We start from the raw sequence: 17,217 nt of genomic DNA, 5'->3' as shown, positions 1-17,217 counted from the left end.
CTCACCGGCATTTTCTGGCTGGACTAAAACATGCTAATCTTCTTCGTATAAGTTCTGCTTCAACCATCACACACTAAAACGTATGCTCTGGATATGTTGAGAAAAAAAACTTTTGTAGCCTGTGGCACATACATAATCAGTTCCCATAATCACCATGCCATGGTTCAGCTTTGACCACTTTGTATTCAGTGATCGTCCCTTGCGTCATCCTCACCTCATAAGCTTCCTCAAACAAACACTCTGTCTGGAGTGGAGTGTCTGTCATGAAAAGGAGTTCTGTGGCCAAAAAGCCACAAACCACAGCCTTCAAAGAATCATTCTCCCCAGCGTGAGGTATTCTTCTCTCAATGTCCTGCTGAAGCTTAACACACTCATTCAAAGAAATATTTAATGAATTAAACTATTGAACCATTTAAGACCACCTCCACTGCATTTTGGACAGTGAACTTTGAGGGTACCATCTGAATCTGTAATCTATACTATAAGTTGCTTTTGAGACTTCCTTATTTCAGTCCCCAGAAAGACTTTCCATTGAACTTCCTATTCACCATATTAAGCAGATGTTTTGCTGTTTGAAGTGCATATCGTTCAAGCTTTACAATTAAATAAAAGGCTTACTAAGTGTGACTGGTACAGTGAATTTAATACAATAATATGCCACATTCAAAACCTAATAATGAAATCAAATAGACATCCGGCCTCAATTTTTAAACAGAAGTGATGTAATTCCCCCTGGTGCCATTCTCCGACGTCAAGTTAGGTACGCCTGAAAAGGGAAAACGATGACGGTCAATGACTTCCTATCCCTCACAAGATTAAGATTGCAACTAAAAATACATCACAAAGTGAGTCTGAATCCTGGCGCTTTGCAAATCACATGCTAACAGAAATTTGCATTAAAACTCTTTGATGTTAACATGAGCTTTTGTAACATTACATTTGCACTGACAGCATGGTACTGCATATTACGTGTGAAGCATCTGGATAATATTGTACTGTTTTAGACCATGATTCCCATTCCTTGTAGAATGACAATTGACTAACACTGATCAGTGGAAAATGTTAAGAGAAGAAATGGTACTATTGCTTTTCCAAATGACTCTAGTTCAACGGGAGATTTAGTTACCAGTGATACTTCATTGATTATATGTTGGTAAATTGTATTGACAGACTGGTGCCCATTCTGTGCCCATTCAGGTTCACAGTTATCCGCAACCTTAATGAGGACAATCATTTTTTTTTTTTTTTAAATGGCTGGATATTAAAAACAAATTGAAAGACACATTCCTACTTGTACAGCTTCTTCTTTCTCTCCCTCAATGTGTTGTAGAGTCGCAGCTTGTGGCAATGTTCAGGTTCACAACACGTCTCTCTACCTTTAAGCCCCCCAAAACCACCCCCAAAGCTCATTACAGATGCCCTAGTTTGCTTGTGAGCCAGGAGAGCCTTTTTAGCCTCATTATAAACTTGGACACCTCCCATCGTTTGTACCTTTCTACCAGACAAGATCTCCCACATGTACTGCAGTTTCCCAGAAGAAGCTTAAGGAGACTGGGATGGAAGCGCTGCTCCAAATGACCACATAAAGTAAAACGGGGCAAAGAACGAACTGAAAACCGTACCACAAATTCACTGTCACATGAATGAATACCGTGACTGAACTATACATTGGAATGAAATGCAAAGAGCGTATGCAAGTTTGTGCATGTGTGACAACTAGGCAGAACCCTTTTACAGATGCCCGCAAGATAGACAACTCAGTTGTAACAGATCGTGCAATGCTTTTTACAAAGAACCAAGAGGGTGTGGAATACTGTCTCAACTAAGTTGCACAGCTACTCGGTATTTTGCTATCAGACCATTAGTATGTTGTAGGGATGTCACAATATTGGCAATATCGTGATATTGCAATATTAAAATTCTCACGATATATCGTCGTCGTCATGTCACGACATTAATAGCAGCAAATCTGTTTAAAAGCCCAAGCTGTTTTCTAGCTGTGCAGTTCCAGCACCCTTTGGTGGTTAGTCTATTAGTGCAGTTTAATTTGACGCCACCTTCAATATGTTTAAGACTAATTGCATGACTGGCCAAGCCTGTTTCTTTGGGAATGCTGTTATTATGTAGCAAAAAAAAACAGAATCTTGCATATCTGTCAAATTGTACACTTTCGGTGTAATTTGTACAGGTGGAGACACGTTTTCAAACTTGTACGCCGTGCATTGCGAATCTGTACGGCCCAACTTCTTTGCTAACAGCACTCTAATTTTCAACAGGCGTCCGTTAGCGATTCCGACTGCAAACTATGGCCGACTTTCACGAGGTAAGGCGATAGATACTGTGTCAGATTATATACAGATACTGTGTAAGATTATAAACAGCAATTTACAGGCAAAATACAACTTTTGTAAGATTCAGGCCTGCCAGGCTGACAGGTATGATATTGTGATGTTTTTTTTTTTTTTTTTAATATGAGCTTCTTTTTATTTGATTTTTTACAATATCGTGAGCTTTTATACAGTATTGTGAGCTTTTTATAGATCGCCAACCTCCCCACAATACTGTGATAATCATCATGTTGTGAGGATCATATCGTGATATTATCATATCGTGACATCCCTACTATATTGCTTTCATAACTGGACTTTCACTGCAGTTGCCTGAGCTCCATTCAGGTGTTGAAATATGAGCAACAGCGCATTTCAAAAGTTTACATGGTGCTATTATACTGAATTTTCCACAAAAAGTGGCCAGTGGTTTTCACAGCATTCAAAACTCCAAAATACATACAATTTATACTAACTACACTGAATTAATCTTCAATGACATCCTTCAACTTTCCAACGGGAACACATTAAGCAAGTTTGACAAGAGGCGCAAGGAGGAGAAAGAACTGCATTGAACCGTTTTAAACTTTTGCTGCTCAATTAACATGTCACACACTTGTCAGCTTCAAAGTTAGTCAGAAGATGAAGCAAGTCATTCACCACATCCTTCAGTAAGGTTCTGCTAGTGTCTGCAGAATCCGAGACACCACAGGTGCATTAGGGAAAATATTTCATACACCTCAATGTGGTTAATAATAGTCTGAACTGTAAAATTAGCTGGTCGGGATAAATTTTGCATGAAAAATGTCAAATTAGGGCGGATCCTTCTCAATCTTTAAATGCTTTCATGACAACCATGACTGACTATGAAATGTGTGTGAACAATGTTGGTAATGTATATATTTTTAGTTTGGACAGCAAGTGACAATGTGTGTTTATAAAAAGTGGAGGAGGAATGTGAAGTTTCTCGCATTCAGTGGACAATGTTAGCTTTTGTCGTCACACGGTGTCATCATCTGCACGTCTGGATTTCTTTGTGTACGTGTGTGTTTTTTTCAGGATAACTCAAAAAGTAACACGCATTGATAACATTTGGTGTGTCACTTTTGTATGAGCGAGTGACAAACGGGATTATGATCAACTGAAACTGGATCCAGACTTCTGGTGCTGATCCAAATATGAATTGTTGGCCAAGTGGTTAGTGTGTTTGCCACATGGTCAATGGTGTTGTCTTCATCCCTAAGACACATAAGAGAATGAGCAACAGAAAATGGATGGATGTCCTGGGCAGAGGTTTGCACTCCAGCAATCGCCATGAATGTGATGTAATTGAATACAATACGCATTGAACATGTCAATACTTCTTCTGATTCTATGTGAATACAGACAGCACCAGATACATTCACAAGTACCAAATGTGTTTGTGAATGCTGAAAACCCGCTTATTTGTGCCTGAACTCCCTGTCCTTCTGACAGCCAACAATGTCATTTTCTCCCATCTCTTTTCACCAAGACTCTCCTATGGGAAGCTTTAAAAACTTTAAAAATGTTTATCCATTCAGTGAGAGGTAGAAATTTTGGTGCGTTAAACATTGTAGCACTAAACGCAATATCGCTTTTGTTGTCAGTTGTTCAAAAACAACCTGGTTACAATAATCTGACTTCAATGACACATTTAAAACTTGGTAAAGTGATGGTATATTTCCAGGTATCAGATGTTCTGTAAAAAAATATGGCCATGGAATCTAAAAAAAAAAAGAATCTAAAGCAATTGTAAACATTAGACTATTAGTAATTGAGCGCTAAGGATTTTATGCAGTCACGTCCTTATAGTCTCAGCATCTTTTCACTGCAAATGATTTTTGCCACAATCCGAAAAACAAATAGAACATTCATTTCAACAGAGGATACAATCTTTTTGTGGAGAGAGACCAGTCCGCCTGAGGAAGTCCTGCCCTCCTCACCTTACTTCACTTCGGTGTGTGTTTTAATAGTTTTAATAGAGCGGAAGTTACTATGTGATAGTCCAATTAGTTTATTTTATACCATGTGTTTAACAATTCCCTCGGCTTGTTAGAACCCTTCCCCTTTTACGTGATAATAGAGTGTAATAACTCAGTGGGCATGATGATTCTTTCCCTTGATTTTTTTTTTAAGCTTTATAAGCATAGTTGTCGTTCGTTGAAAATGACTTTTCAAGATCACTTCCTCTCTTTGTCCTTGTAATTATTTTTGCAATCCAAGGGTGATCTGTGACATCTGTGCTGGAGATAGCCTGAATTACATGTCAAATTGCAATGAACGACATGCTTTATGCCATTACCCCAAATAACCCTTTTGTAAAACACACTTTTTTCATGATTGAACAGGCCTCTGCTCTGTCTATCCGCCTTTTTGTCCAGTCGGACCAAATAGTAATCGCCTATGAACCGGTCCGCCTATCGTTTTAAACGTGCTTCCGTTAGCATTTCCATCTACCACCTTCAACCAACTTACACTAGCACCCACTCACCCCCTACTCCGCCCCACTGAGCGATACTTGAAACGAAAGACTCACCATGGCATGGAAGCCTCACCGCAGCCGGACTAAATATGTCTCCTTTTAGGACCCGGGAGTTCTCAAAAAGCCTGGGCCGCGGCCAACGGGAAATGGAAGCCACGCCATGGCCACTGAAGCTTCACCGCGAAAATAGACGATAGACGATTACATAGACAAAAAAATACGGGCTTCCGGCTATGGTTATCGCGGCTATTTTTTTTAAGTTTCCCGTCTTTTGTTTATCACCTAACAAATGGTCGTCCGTCGCATAGGCGGAATGCCCAGCTCTGCAATTAAGTATAAGAAAAGGCTAGCACGATACATGAAGCAACATTGTTTCATCTTTGGCAAATGAGGCAAATTGTAGACATGCTGGTTGATCGTACGGCCCCAATCAAGGAGGAAACCCATAGTTTGAGTTTGAAATGTATCTTTTGTGACACAAGCCCTGTAACTTCTCTCACACACCTCATATATGGTCAAGCTTACTGCAAATAGTATTCTCTCTATATACTCACAGAGCTAATGCAAAATGCAGAGTAGATGAGGCTGAAAATGAAATAAAATGTAGAGCAATACACAGACATGCTTAAATAGCTTCGCTCATCGGGAGAAAGAGATGATTTGGTCAAACAATTGTGGTACAGCAACAGGTGCAGTATGTTGTAGTGCAAAACATTAACAAAAAATAATGAGAAAATATCAGAAGAATCACAACTATGTAAAAAAAAATGTCTGTCTTCCTTTTTGTGTGACAATCCACCAATCCATCCATTTTTTTTCTGTACTGCTCATCCTGTTCGGGGTCTCGGGTTCGCTGGAGCATATCTCAGCTGTCTTTGGGCAAAAGGCAGACAACAACCAGGATGGACTGTCAGTCATTCGCAAGGCACATACACAGACTGACAAGCGTTCACACCATCACTGAGTGGGAACTGATGCCACGTTGCCTGCACCAAAATCAGGTAAATGTACCGCTTCACAGTGACCTGCGCGAAGATCACTCAACAAGTCAACGTGTTATTCGTCGAAGCATGTAATAGCATTAACTCTTGAAATGCATCACAGCACCACTGCTTGTCCCTTGATTTACAAGCTGCCACAGTTTTACACATTATCCGAAGTCATTTTGTCTTCATTGAATTTCTGTAGAGCCACGCGTAGCTGACAGTGATCGGTGATGTTTGATGCTGCTGTGACACCTCGGCAAACTGCACCCATTACAACTGGAAAGCTGTATTTGGCTCACGTAAAGATTGCGAAAATCATCCATCCATAATAACTGTCTCTGAACTTTGAGTTGAAACCCCCTACATGTGTATACAATGACACACGCAGTGTATAAAATACAAACATACTTTAAGGGTTGAATATACCTTGTTAACCAATTTAAAAGTACAATGTCCAACCAGACAGATTTTTTTTTCATCACACTGCATTTTTTTCTACTTAGTGGAATGTAAACCAACTAAAATGAATTTCAGCTGAAGAGTCACTGAGCAAGTGAGTTAACATGTAAACAAGGAGAAGTACAGCAGCTTTGCACTGATATTTTTTTCAGATTGGAAGTTTGGTATATGGAATGATGAATAGAGTGTTTCTTAACTTGTATTTAGACAGGGCACCCAATTTACATTACAGTAAAATCAAACAGCATACACCACCAAACAACAATGTACAGAAAGTGTGAATAGTGAAGTAATCAGAGCTGGGGATTCCGTCCCAGGGACGGAACGGTCCTATGGTGTTGAATTAACACCAGCAGATTTGCAGTGTAGGCATCCATGCATCGTCGTACATTAATTTAATTGTTCCATTTTCTTTTGAGTCAAAGAACTTCTGGTTGTTTTAGCCAGGATTGTACCAAAATATATTTTTCTCAACTATATTAAAGTTCGAAACTTGGAAATTGTTGAAGTCCTACTTAATTCCTATAAATCCTCATTCATTCCGACTGACAATTTCCTACTTTGAAAATTCCCACAATTTTGCTAACCCGGTGTTACTTTATTATACCCGTGCTTCTCTCAGGTCCTACTAAAGTTCTTTGATAAGCACTGCCTCAGCATGTGTCCTTGCAGTCTCCATAAATGTCCCTCTACTGTCCTTCTAATCAGTCAAGCTTGAAATGTGGGCAGCACAACACAGACCCGAGCGGCACGAAGACAAATGGCACTGTATCCATTAACTTGTCAGCATCACAGACAAATAAAATGACTTTCAAATCCTTATGGGAATCAAGTTCTATGATCAAAAGTGAAGCCACTCACCAGTGATGAGGGAGGGCGTTATTAGATTGACTCATAAATCCTGATCCACCATTTTGTACGACTTGTCCTCCAATGAGTGACTTTGACTCCCTTTGATCGTCATTGCACGGGATCTTGACGGTGGCATGACCTCTCTCGACTGATTGAAGACCACGACTTTTAAAAGCAGAGTGAAGGACACTGTAGAGGTCGGCCACAAGCCATTGTTATTCAAAGTCACCTGGATTTAAACTACAACTTTCGCCATCTTAAATATAAGGAGCTTTTCAAACGATTGTTATCATCCGCATCCATTTAATCCGTAAGACTGCTGTTTTTGTTCATTGTGGCAAACCATAGACTAACCTTGGGCCAGTTACTAATTTTACGGTTATGCATGGTTTTGAAAGAAATCATTGTTTTGAAAACGCTAAAATGTTCCGATTTTTCTTTTTAATCCGTCATTGGAGGCAAAGTGACACGGCGCCGCCCGCCTCTCGTCGTTGGTGCAAGTAGCAAGTGAGACGACAGCTTTTCCCCTTTTTGAAAAAGTCTATTTTTGGGGGTAATTTTTGGGGAGTACCACCTCTTGCTTCCCAAGAGTTGTTGTTGGACAGAGCAATTATTTCAATATTCTATCACTTTTAGGAGAAGGCCCACCCATCACTCCTAGACAAATTCAAGTTAACGTAAATATATATCTACAGTACAACTCTATCTTGAAATGAACATTTGCAACCAACTACGAGATGTCTACAATTGGTGAAATAAATACCCTCGACTCGCTACTTTGGCAGATAATTAGCTAACTGGCTCGGCTAACATCTGTTCGTTGCCGCTCAGATGTTACTTCACAAAGCAGAGAAAAACAGAGAAGTAGATGATTTTCTGAAAATAAGTAATTTTCTGGTTGTATTAAATAATTGTATTTCCAAAAATTCAACTGTTTCTTTTCTTGTCTACTACTCTAGTAACAGAGTGTGGGGGGGGGGGAAAGCTATTAATTCAAACATTTCAAAATGATTTCAGATCTGTGATTGCAATACTGAGAAACCATTATATTTTGATCATGCAGGCAGAATAAAATACTGGCCTATTCCTACGATGAACCAAATAAATATGTATGCCCCATTTCCACAAGTTCTGCCATATTTGAACACTTTTCCAGCTGGGGTTTTAAGCAAGAATTGTGGCTACCATATGGGTGAATGTATTTTGTGTGGTACTGCTAGCCATAGAAAAATCCTTGTCTGTTTCTCCGAGATTTAAAATCTGAGGAAGATAAACAAATTTTGCCCATGCATCTAAAACCCCAACCATCATAAAACAACATGTTAATCAAACTTCTAATGTGTAAAGGTTTCATTAGCAACATGAACAGTGACCAACAGTACAATACTTGTCATGACTCATCAATAACAAACAACCACAGCATCGCCTTTCCAGATGGCCGTCCAGATTTGCCTAAGAGACTCTAATTTCACAGCCATTATGAAAGGACAGAACCCGGAAACAAGATGCATAATATTCATTAAAGCTGCCGTTCTGAACAAGCACAAAAGCATCTTTCCGTTCACATAGCTGGGGCCCACGGGAGCAGTCATGTGCTGCCTTGCGCAGCTGGACAGCCGGGGTCCTAAACAATGTGTGCGACTCAGCGCCAGTCACCAAGCAGAGAAAGAGATGTATTGCGATGCTCCCTTAAAACAATGCAGTCTGTTTTACCTGAAGGCGAACGCTTCCACCCCATCAATTTGTTCTGGAGGACAAAGACACTCTATGATATCCTCCAAAGGGTGTTTGCTAGCATCTGTCTCTCAGAGGACACTTGCCACCTCAAGCAAAGAATAAAGCCTGTGCAGGGTGTCAACAAAGAGAATCCCCAATGAGCCCAAGTTCCATGTGGTTGGATTCTGGTCGTAACTCAAAAATAAAAGACAGCATTCTGTCAACCTTTTATATTATCCGCCAACTCCTCAAGATAGCTCCTGCCTATGGATTACTCAGATTTGGCGCAAGACAACGATAATTCATTGGGCTGGTATTTTTGCTGAAATAAGTCAACATCGCTGCCTTCATTACAGGAGTCGACCACACATTTGACACCGACAGGCTTAGGGCGCCTCCGGAACTCAGTCTGTATGACATGTGTGACTCCCGAGGCGTGCATGTTACTAAATGTGCGCAGACAGGGAGGCTGTCATGACCCACTTCCATGGAGAGCTACGCTGCTTTCTGCAGAAATCCCACAGGTAAGCTTGCCCTGACTCTGACTGAAAAATATACACTATAGAAAGGCTTACCATCGTCCTGTCACCACACAACTGGAGGGCAAAGATGGAGGAGGATGTTTAATCAGGAGCTCAAGCAACCAGCTGAATACTGTAAAACTGACTAGAGAATGTTGTTTCTGTAGAAACTGCATGCTGACGCTGAAAAGCAGATTTAATGGAGATGTTGAAATAGTATGATGTGCGACTTGAATTTGGTGATTTTTTTTGGTTGTTTTATCATGATAATGTGGGAATTCTGGGAAAGGGTACAGTTCCTAAAATGCCATGAATGACCAAAACAGTTTGAAGTTGGAATGGTACTTTGAATAAGTCTAGAATTGTTGAAGGAGGGAGTAATGTAAAATAGCTCTGAACATTTGTTTATTATGAACAGTTGAGAATCTGGGAATGGGAATAACTGCCAAGATTTACTGCTTCACCATTTTAGGTTGGAATGGTGTGAATCAGTCAAGAAATGTGGCAGAAAGAGATATGTCTGTAAAATATCTTTAATTTGTGAATTTTATGATGAAAAGTGTGGCATTTGTGAAAGTGTGAATTTTTGGAATGTGAAAAATATTTCCCAAAACGTCCTGAATGAGCCTAAAGGTTTGAACTTTCAAGAAGAAATGTTGACTGTCTCATTCACCTGAGTTTTTTGGGAAAAAAATAGGCATTGGGGAAATGTGGAAAATTTGTGCCTAGATGTCCTGAAAGAGACGTATATGCTGAATTGGTGGAGAAATGTTGAAGAACAACGGATTTTGGTGAAACCTTAAAAACGACACAATATTTCCGATGTAAAATAACACTAGTGTGAATCTGCAGCAGCCACACATTGAATGAGCCCAATTTTAAGTATTTCACTTGTCCTCAAGTCATTCCAAAAGGCAACACGCTAAATAAAAGTCTCAGTCTAATATTATGGCAAACAACCCTTATCTTTTTGCCCTCGACTAATTCAGTTTGAGGGGAATTAAAAGTCACGGCTCTTTGTCTGATCAGCTTGTTATCCAGTGGCACCAAACCTACCTCATGATGAGAGTGCATTATACATGACTTTCCGAAAGCCCCTTAATTGGCAGAGGAATAACAAACGTGATGGTGTAAATTGCTACAATGACGAGATGCGTTTTTTAATCATAAATATGGGAAATATGTCAGCGCGGTCTAATTCCAATAACGCACGGGATACAAACACAACTATAGTAATGTTTACGCACAAAACACAACTGGTTATTTTAAACAAATAATCACTTCGTGCGGTAACAAGTGGAAGGCTTTTCCCACTCACCCATCACATGCTGCGGGACAGCGACGCTCACGCACAGGGCGATGGAGAGGAGGAGCGGTCCCATCCTCTCAGAACGGGAAGAGACGTGCTTCTTCAGCAAAGATGGAAGAGAAGGAGGGGGGGCGTGGGAATCACAACGAGATCAACTAAAAGTTGTCCCTCCGTCACCTCCAGGAGAGCACTGGAACGGATAAATATGTCCTGTTTGATGAAGTCCTCCTCTGTGCTGTAGCGGAGTGGAGAGACACGCCGGAACAAGTGGAGAGAGGTTGCCTGGTGCCCGTTACTACCGCAGTGAGTGGAGACAGAGCTGCATGCGTGCGCGCAACTCGTCAGGACCACCGTTCAAGTTAGGCAAGATACAGTGACAAGCATTTCCGGTTGTGTCCTACAAAATAAAATCCGCTCGCACTATCGGTGGAGAAAGACCCAAACTGTGACCGAGGGCACATTTGTTTGATTATATCATCAGTCTTTTACTTTCATTGACATTTAGAAGTATTTATTTTATATTGCTGTCCCATGACATATTTTATTTTGTCATATATATGTTGATATTTTTGACACAATCCTTACGAATGTATACCCTAATTACAATAACACGGTTGCAAATAACTGCTAATGTTAGAGTTTGTGCTCAAGTAGGCTACATGCTAGCCGTGTTAGCTGCGATGGTAATTGGTCAAGAACAAACATAGCTATATATATATATATATATATATATATATTTTTTTTTTTTTTTAAAACGTTGATATTAATGTCTTCATGATAATGAGGAACAGGGTTGTGTTGGTTTAAGTGACACACTACATTAAGGCTGAAAATATTGAAGAAAATATGACAGAGGAGAGGACTCACCTTATATCTGCAGTGGGCAACTGCAGTTCTTCAGGGCCACTATCCAGTAATGTTTTAAATGGCTTCCAACACACCTCATTCAAATGATCAGGATCTCATAAGCAAGCTCTGCAAAAGCTTGATAACGATCCAATTTTGGAATAACCCTGATATTGACCCCTGTAGTTGAGTCTGTGGTTTAAAACAATTTATTTTAAAGGTACATATACGACATTTAACTTCAACTGTCAAGTATGTGTAGATCCAGCCTCCATCTCAGTCAGTTTGTTATGAAATTTTCACCTGTGGACTTTCACCCTTGACAAGAAAAAGTCACCATAATGGCAGCTGGAAACAAATACCTAATACTGTACTGAATATCTCTCTGTATTGTATGCATTACCACATATACAGTAATAGTTTGGAGTCAGGGGTGCACATAATGTTTTTTGGTCTGGTTCACAAATAAGGACCAGAGGTTGTTGCTTGGTTCTCTTTTGTTTTATTTAATTTATTTATTTATAACCACCCACCAACGTCACTGGACGAACTTAAAGATATACAGTTTTCCCAAGCCCGATTTGCTGGTTGAAGACACTAAAATGGACGACATTATCATTGAAGGCAGTGAGCTGGCATTCTTTCAATGTTGAGATGTTAACCACCTGTACTGCCTTCTCACTTTCACGACATTCAACTGCACGGTTCCATCTCTGCTCAGTCCATACATCATGGTGAGACCAAACAGTGGCTCTGTACCACCCAGGGGGGAAACATCAGTGTAGAAGGGGTAAATGTCTCAATGATGGAGACGGCTCCACTCTTTCCTCTTCGGAAGCACACACAATGGAAGATGCCGAATCTGTCCCCGCAAATTTGCTTTTTGATTGAATCTTTTCAGCCTTGCTCTAACCTGCTGTAACAAGTTCAAGCCTGAGAAGCCTGGATCAGTGGATTTGTGAAGAAATCGGGAGCAACTTAGTTTTCCAGAAATTACATGATGATCTTGGAAGGGTTCAAATTAATGATGTATTGTGAAATGTGTCTCGTTGTGTGAACTAATGCATGCACATAAGCTAAGCTTTCATTATCATGTTCATTTGCACAAGGTGTTTCTTTACGGGCCATTGTATTACTTTAGAACCAGGGGTTAAATGATTCTGACAATTGCACTTTCGCTGTTCCAAATTTACACAGCCATTAACCCACAACGGGCACTGTAATTAACTGTTTAGATCGCGCACAGCAATTACACATAGAGTTCTTATGTATCTATTATTATTCATTACCTTTCAGATGTGTTATTTACAATAATAGCTGCAAAAGAGCATGCAAGAGAAATTAGTTCTGCAAAGGTATAAACTCAAACTCTTTCTTTTTCCACAGGCGTTTGACCGCGGAGGACATCATCACCCAACATCGCATAGTTATCAGTCTGACCTTGAGTTATTCGCAACCTCGGCTTCATGAATCATGAAAGCTATCGGGTGTCCTTTTGTTTAATGCAGATATAGACCTCTAACTTTATGCACTTAGTCAAGTCTCATAAATCATCCCAGTTGGTCAGTTACGTTCCCTCGCACCTCCATGCGATACCACCTTCAATCCTAACGTTCCTACAATCATATTTGCACTTTTTTTTTTTTTTTGCACTTTTCGTATTGTCAGCTTTTGCTTTCACAGAAAACAGGGTCTCAGTTACTCTCACTAATTACAAATCATTTTCCTAAAACATTTAAATGGGATTGATCACAATCCATGGATCCACTGAGAAATTAACTAAACATGGGGGAGTATTTCTTCAGAGCGCCTCTTCTTTGTTAAGACTCGGATTAAGGATGTATTGTTTAGCCGGCATAAACATTTGTGGACTCTGCAGTTTCAAGGAATAAAATAATCCTCGTTGGACGTTTGCTTCCACACGAGCCACAAGGATGACCGTTAACCTCCTTCCACTCTACAGACCGAATATAGTCCCTCAGCTAGGCACACTAAATCCTTCACGGTCGTTTATCTGAAACATCAGTCCTGCCTCTAAACTCAACTTTCCTTGTCTTGCTTGCCCTTCGCTTGCTTTTTTTTGAGTGGCTGAACTCAGACCACTGAGTCCTGCAGAGCTCACATCCATCCTCATTAAGATCCACGGGGACCCGCTTAGGATGAGCAACGGGCTGGAAAACACAGTGACCTTCTCATATTTGATTCATTTACTACTTTTCCCCCCCTATTATTTTATCCACTGAGATGTGGCCATGTTTTCATTGCTTCCAAAGTTTGAGAGTTGACGGGGCAGCCCGCCTGACACTAATGCTCTCCTTGAAGGATACAAAGACTTTTTTTCGATCAACCGGGTCGAGACAGGGGTTAACCATCTATGAGGCAGAAATAGTCTCAAATTAAAACTTGACGATGACCCGAGTACGCATTCCATCCGAGTGTGTACCATTAGCACGAGGCTTTATTACATGTCATGCCCTCAACATTTCCATAGCCGCAAAATTAATGAGGTTAACCTCTTCAAAACAGCCAGTAAGGGGATAAGCACTTTCTCCCCCGTTTTCCTGTCAATGATTCTATTGGCTTTTCACTCCTCCCCTCCACAACTCACTGGACCTGATTTTTTTTTTTTTCTCACTCACTCTCATCTCATCCCAAGTCTCCAGATTCTCGTCCGTCCCAATCAAACTTCTAGGCTAGAGTCTTGTTTCGCCCTCTCTTTACACTCGCCACAAACGTAGTCTCCCAAAAGCCTAAGGCAAAGGGAAAGTGCACTGCTTCTGCTGCTGCTACTGCTTCTGGTGGCGGTAGAGGGAAGGAAAAGGATGGAAACAGAACAGACGGATGAAGAAAGTGGGAGAGGCAGAGAGAGAGTGTGGGATGTGGTAAGGAAGGAAAGCTACACTCAAATTGACGCTCTTGGAGAAAAGACATTGAATTAATTCCAAAGAGAATATTGCATTGTATCATATTTTCCTCAGCACTGGGACACACAATGGAGTTATGTTACCCACTGTAAGCATCTATATTTCTCCCCTCCCCTCATCACAGACATCTGAGCTGTCTGGCTTCAGCGTAGATGTCTCACATTTTCATCAGCAAACATCTTGCTACCATGTCAGTGCTGTCATTACACAACCACTGGCTGCATTTTCGTCTTTGAAGGCAGATATGATGACATTTGATCATCTAATAAGATTTTGAGATATTGCATTGAATCTAAAGTATTATTTTTGTTTCAAAGACATTCAGCGGATTTGACTGGATCATTTTCCAGGATCTGGTCCCAGTGTGCAACTATAATCATGATGGTATGTGCCGGTGGAATCCATAGACCACCACCACCGTGACTAAATCAAGAATTTGTTGGTCACCTCACACTCTGGAAACTTTTAATAATTGTCTGGGAATGCCGAGTAGTTAATTTTACTGTTCTGGAGTTCCATTTCGTAGTATTGTGTCAATTCAGCTAACAAAAAACACCATACCAACTTGTATTCAACTTAATGAAGTAAAGCGGCAGTGAACCTCAAAAGTCATTTTGAGGCACCACTATTTTTAGGCAGGCATTTCACCAGTGCACCTCAGACTATAACTCCACATTGTCACACTGCTAAAATGTTTTTTTTTCTCTGTCTTTTTCAGTAATTTCACTTATAACAATGGCTCACATTTTTGTTGTTTGCTTTCTTCTTCTAGGGTTGGACTTAGGTTTCTCTTTAGACTGTGGAAATAGCTAAGTAGATCAAAGATCTCGTAAAAATTTAGTTGCAAGAGTACTGCACTATTCAAATCATTTGCTTTTTAACCTGGTTTTAGGGGCTAATAAAGTGGCACAATCACATATTTGTTTTTAAAGGTATCAAACCATACAACATTAACTCATTCTCAAAATCCAAAAAGGCTTTCACATATTCTTTCTGTGGTGCTCCAAAGCCAACAATAAACAGTTCATGAGTGACCTTCAGCTTTTTTAAAGCAAGAAACAACTGGATTACCTACCTACACTGTGTGTCATAAATTTACAGCGAATTTAAACCATTTACTCAATGTGTGAAGAAATGTTCCACTGCCGAGCAGTGTTTCCACCGTGTCAACACAAGGATGATGGATCAAAACCAAGACTCCCACAGACACTGCAAGGGTGGAAAAGGAGCAGATTAAAAGAGGGAAGTGACCCTTTACGCCAAGTTTCCGTGCATAGAAAGTAAACCACAGCCGTGTACTGTTTTCTGGTTTGAAACTTGCACTTAAATTAGTCTTAACGACTGTAATGATGGAAAATTACATTCAATTAACTATTTTTTTCACTCTGCTCTGCAGTTGTGTGAGGTGATAAAACTGCTGGTCTTCAAAGGTTCATATGGGAATTTCTAAACACTGACAAAGTAAACCAGCATAAGAATCACCATTTTTCTTTTCTTCATTGATCCGTCTCTCTCTCACTCTCTCACTCTCTCACTCACCCCTGATATATAAAATGATTATAAAGATACTCATGGCATAGTTCAACATTGACCAGGAAGATACTGTGTGCATGGAAAATGAAACGTGTAGAGGGTTAAAAAAACAACAACAAATGTCTCAAAAATAAATGCCACTTAAATCAAGTGAGAGGGGATTTAGCCAGACCCTTGATTCTGAATGAAGCATTTTGAAAATGGATGGTTGACTGCCGGAAAACGATTCTCACATTGATATGTAACAACGGCAAGGATGATGTTTGTTAAAGACGGTGATGTTAAAGTTAAAAATCTTTCTTGTCATTGCCTGTCATAAGCACAGTTAGCTGCTCACATTCCATGTGAATTATTCACATATTCCAGCGGGTGTTCTTAAATATTACTGTTACATGTCAGTCTGGATAAGAATGGAGCAAAAACGCACACTGACAGCTATCATATTCCACTCACACTGTGTACTGGTTGAAGAACCCACTGAGAATTTTCACTATGTCAATATATTGACCCCAACCAAAGATCCAGTGAAACTGACATTTCAATGGCCAACTTAGCTCTGCTAAACCTTCGATTGCTTAGTAGTTTTGCCCAGGCCTTTAATAATGAGAAAAAGAAAAAAAAGACGAATCTGACTAGCTACCTTTCTACTTTCTACAGCAGGGGTCACCAAGTCCGGTCCTCAAGGGCACCTATCCTGCATGTTTTCCATCTCTCCCTGCTACAACACACCTGTTTCAAATGATCTGTATCATTATCAGGCTTCTGAAAAGCTTGCTGATGAGCTGATCATTTCAATCAGGTGTGTTGCAGCGGGGAGAGATGGAAAACATGCAGGATAGGTGCCCCTGAGGACCGAACTTGGTGACCCCTGTTCTACAGGATTTAATGAATATTCTATTTCCGTGAGGTGCTTTCACCCATGAAGTTAAACTGAAAAGCAACTGCGTTGTATTAATTCTGCTTCAGCTGCTATTAGCTTCGATGAAAAGGCAACTTCTCACAAAGACTTCTTTCCAGGGAAACATGCTCATCAATACTTTGTAATTAAAGTGATACTTCTGCATTGTTCAAATACAAGGGCATTGGATTGTAATATAATTGTAATAAAAGCAGTGACGGACCGACGGACCGGTCCATCAGTCTGACGGAATGTCCAGCTCTGTAAATATGTTTGCATGCTCTCAGCTCGTAGACAACAGATTTGACAGACTTGAACAGTCTGCTTGATTTCAATATTTTGA

At 40.2% G+C, this 17,217-nt stretch overlaps 1 protein-coding gene across 1 annotated transcript in view; it reads right to left on the bottom strand.

Annotated features, from left to right (window-relative positions):
- edil3a (EGF like and discoidin domains 3a) overlaps window positions 1-11,013 on the bottom strand; it is a 92,258-nt gene extending 81,245 nt beyond the window's left edge. Inside the window, exon 1 of the mRNA XM_086031449.1 lies at window positions 10,683-11,013. Within this exon, the coding sequence (XP_085887575.1) occupies window positions 10,683-10,746 (64 nt within the window). The 5' untranslated portion in view covers window positions 10,747-11,013. The remainder of the gene's footprint in view (window positions 1-10,682) is intronic.
- Between the last annotated feature and the right edge of the window lie 6,204 nt (window positions 11,014-17,217).

Source organism: Filicampus tigris, chromosome 5 (assembly GCF_054856515.1).
Source record: "Filicampus tigris isolate MCC_2025a chromosome 5, RoL_Ftig_1.0, whole genome shotgun sequence".
NCBI classification, from domain to species: Eukaryota; Metazoa; Chordata; class Actinopteri; order Syngnathiformes; family Syngnathidae; genus Filicampus; species Filicampus tigris.
Note: the sequence above shows the minus strand (reverse complement) of the source record. Positions and strands in the feature narration are given on the sequence as shown.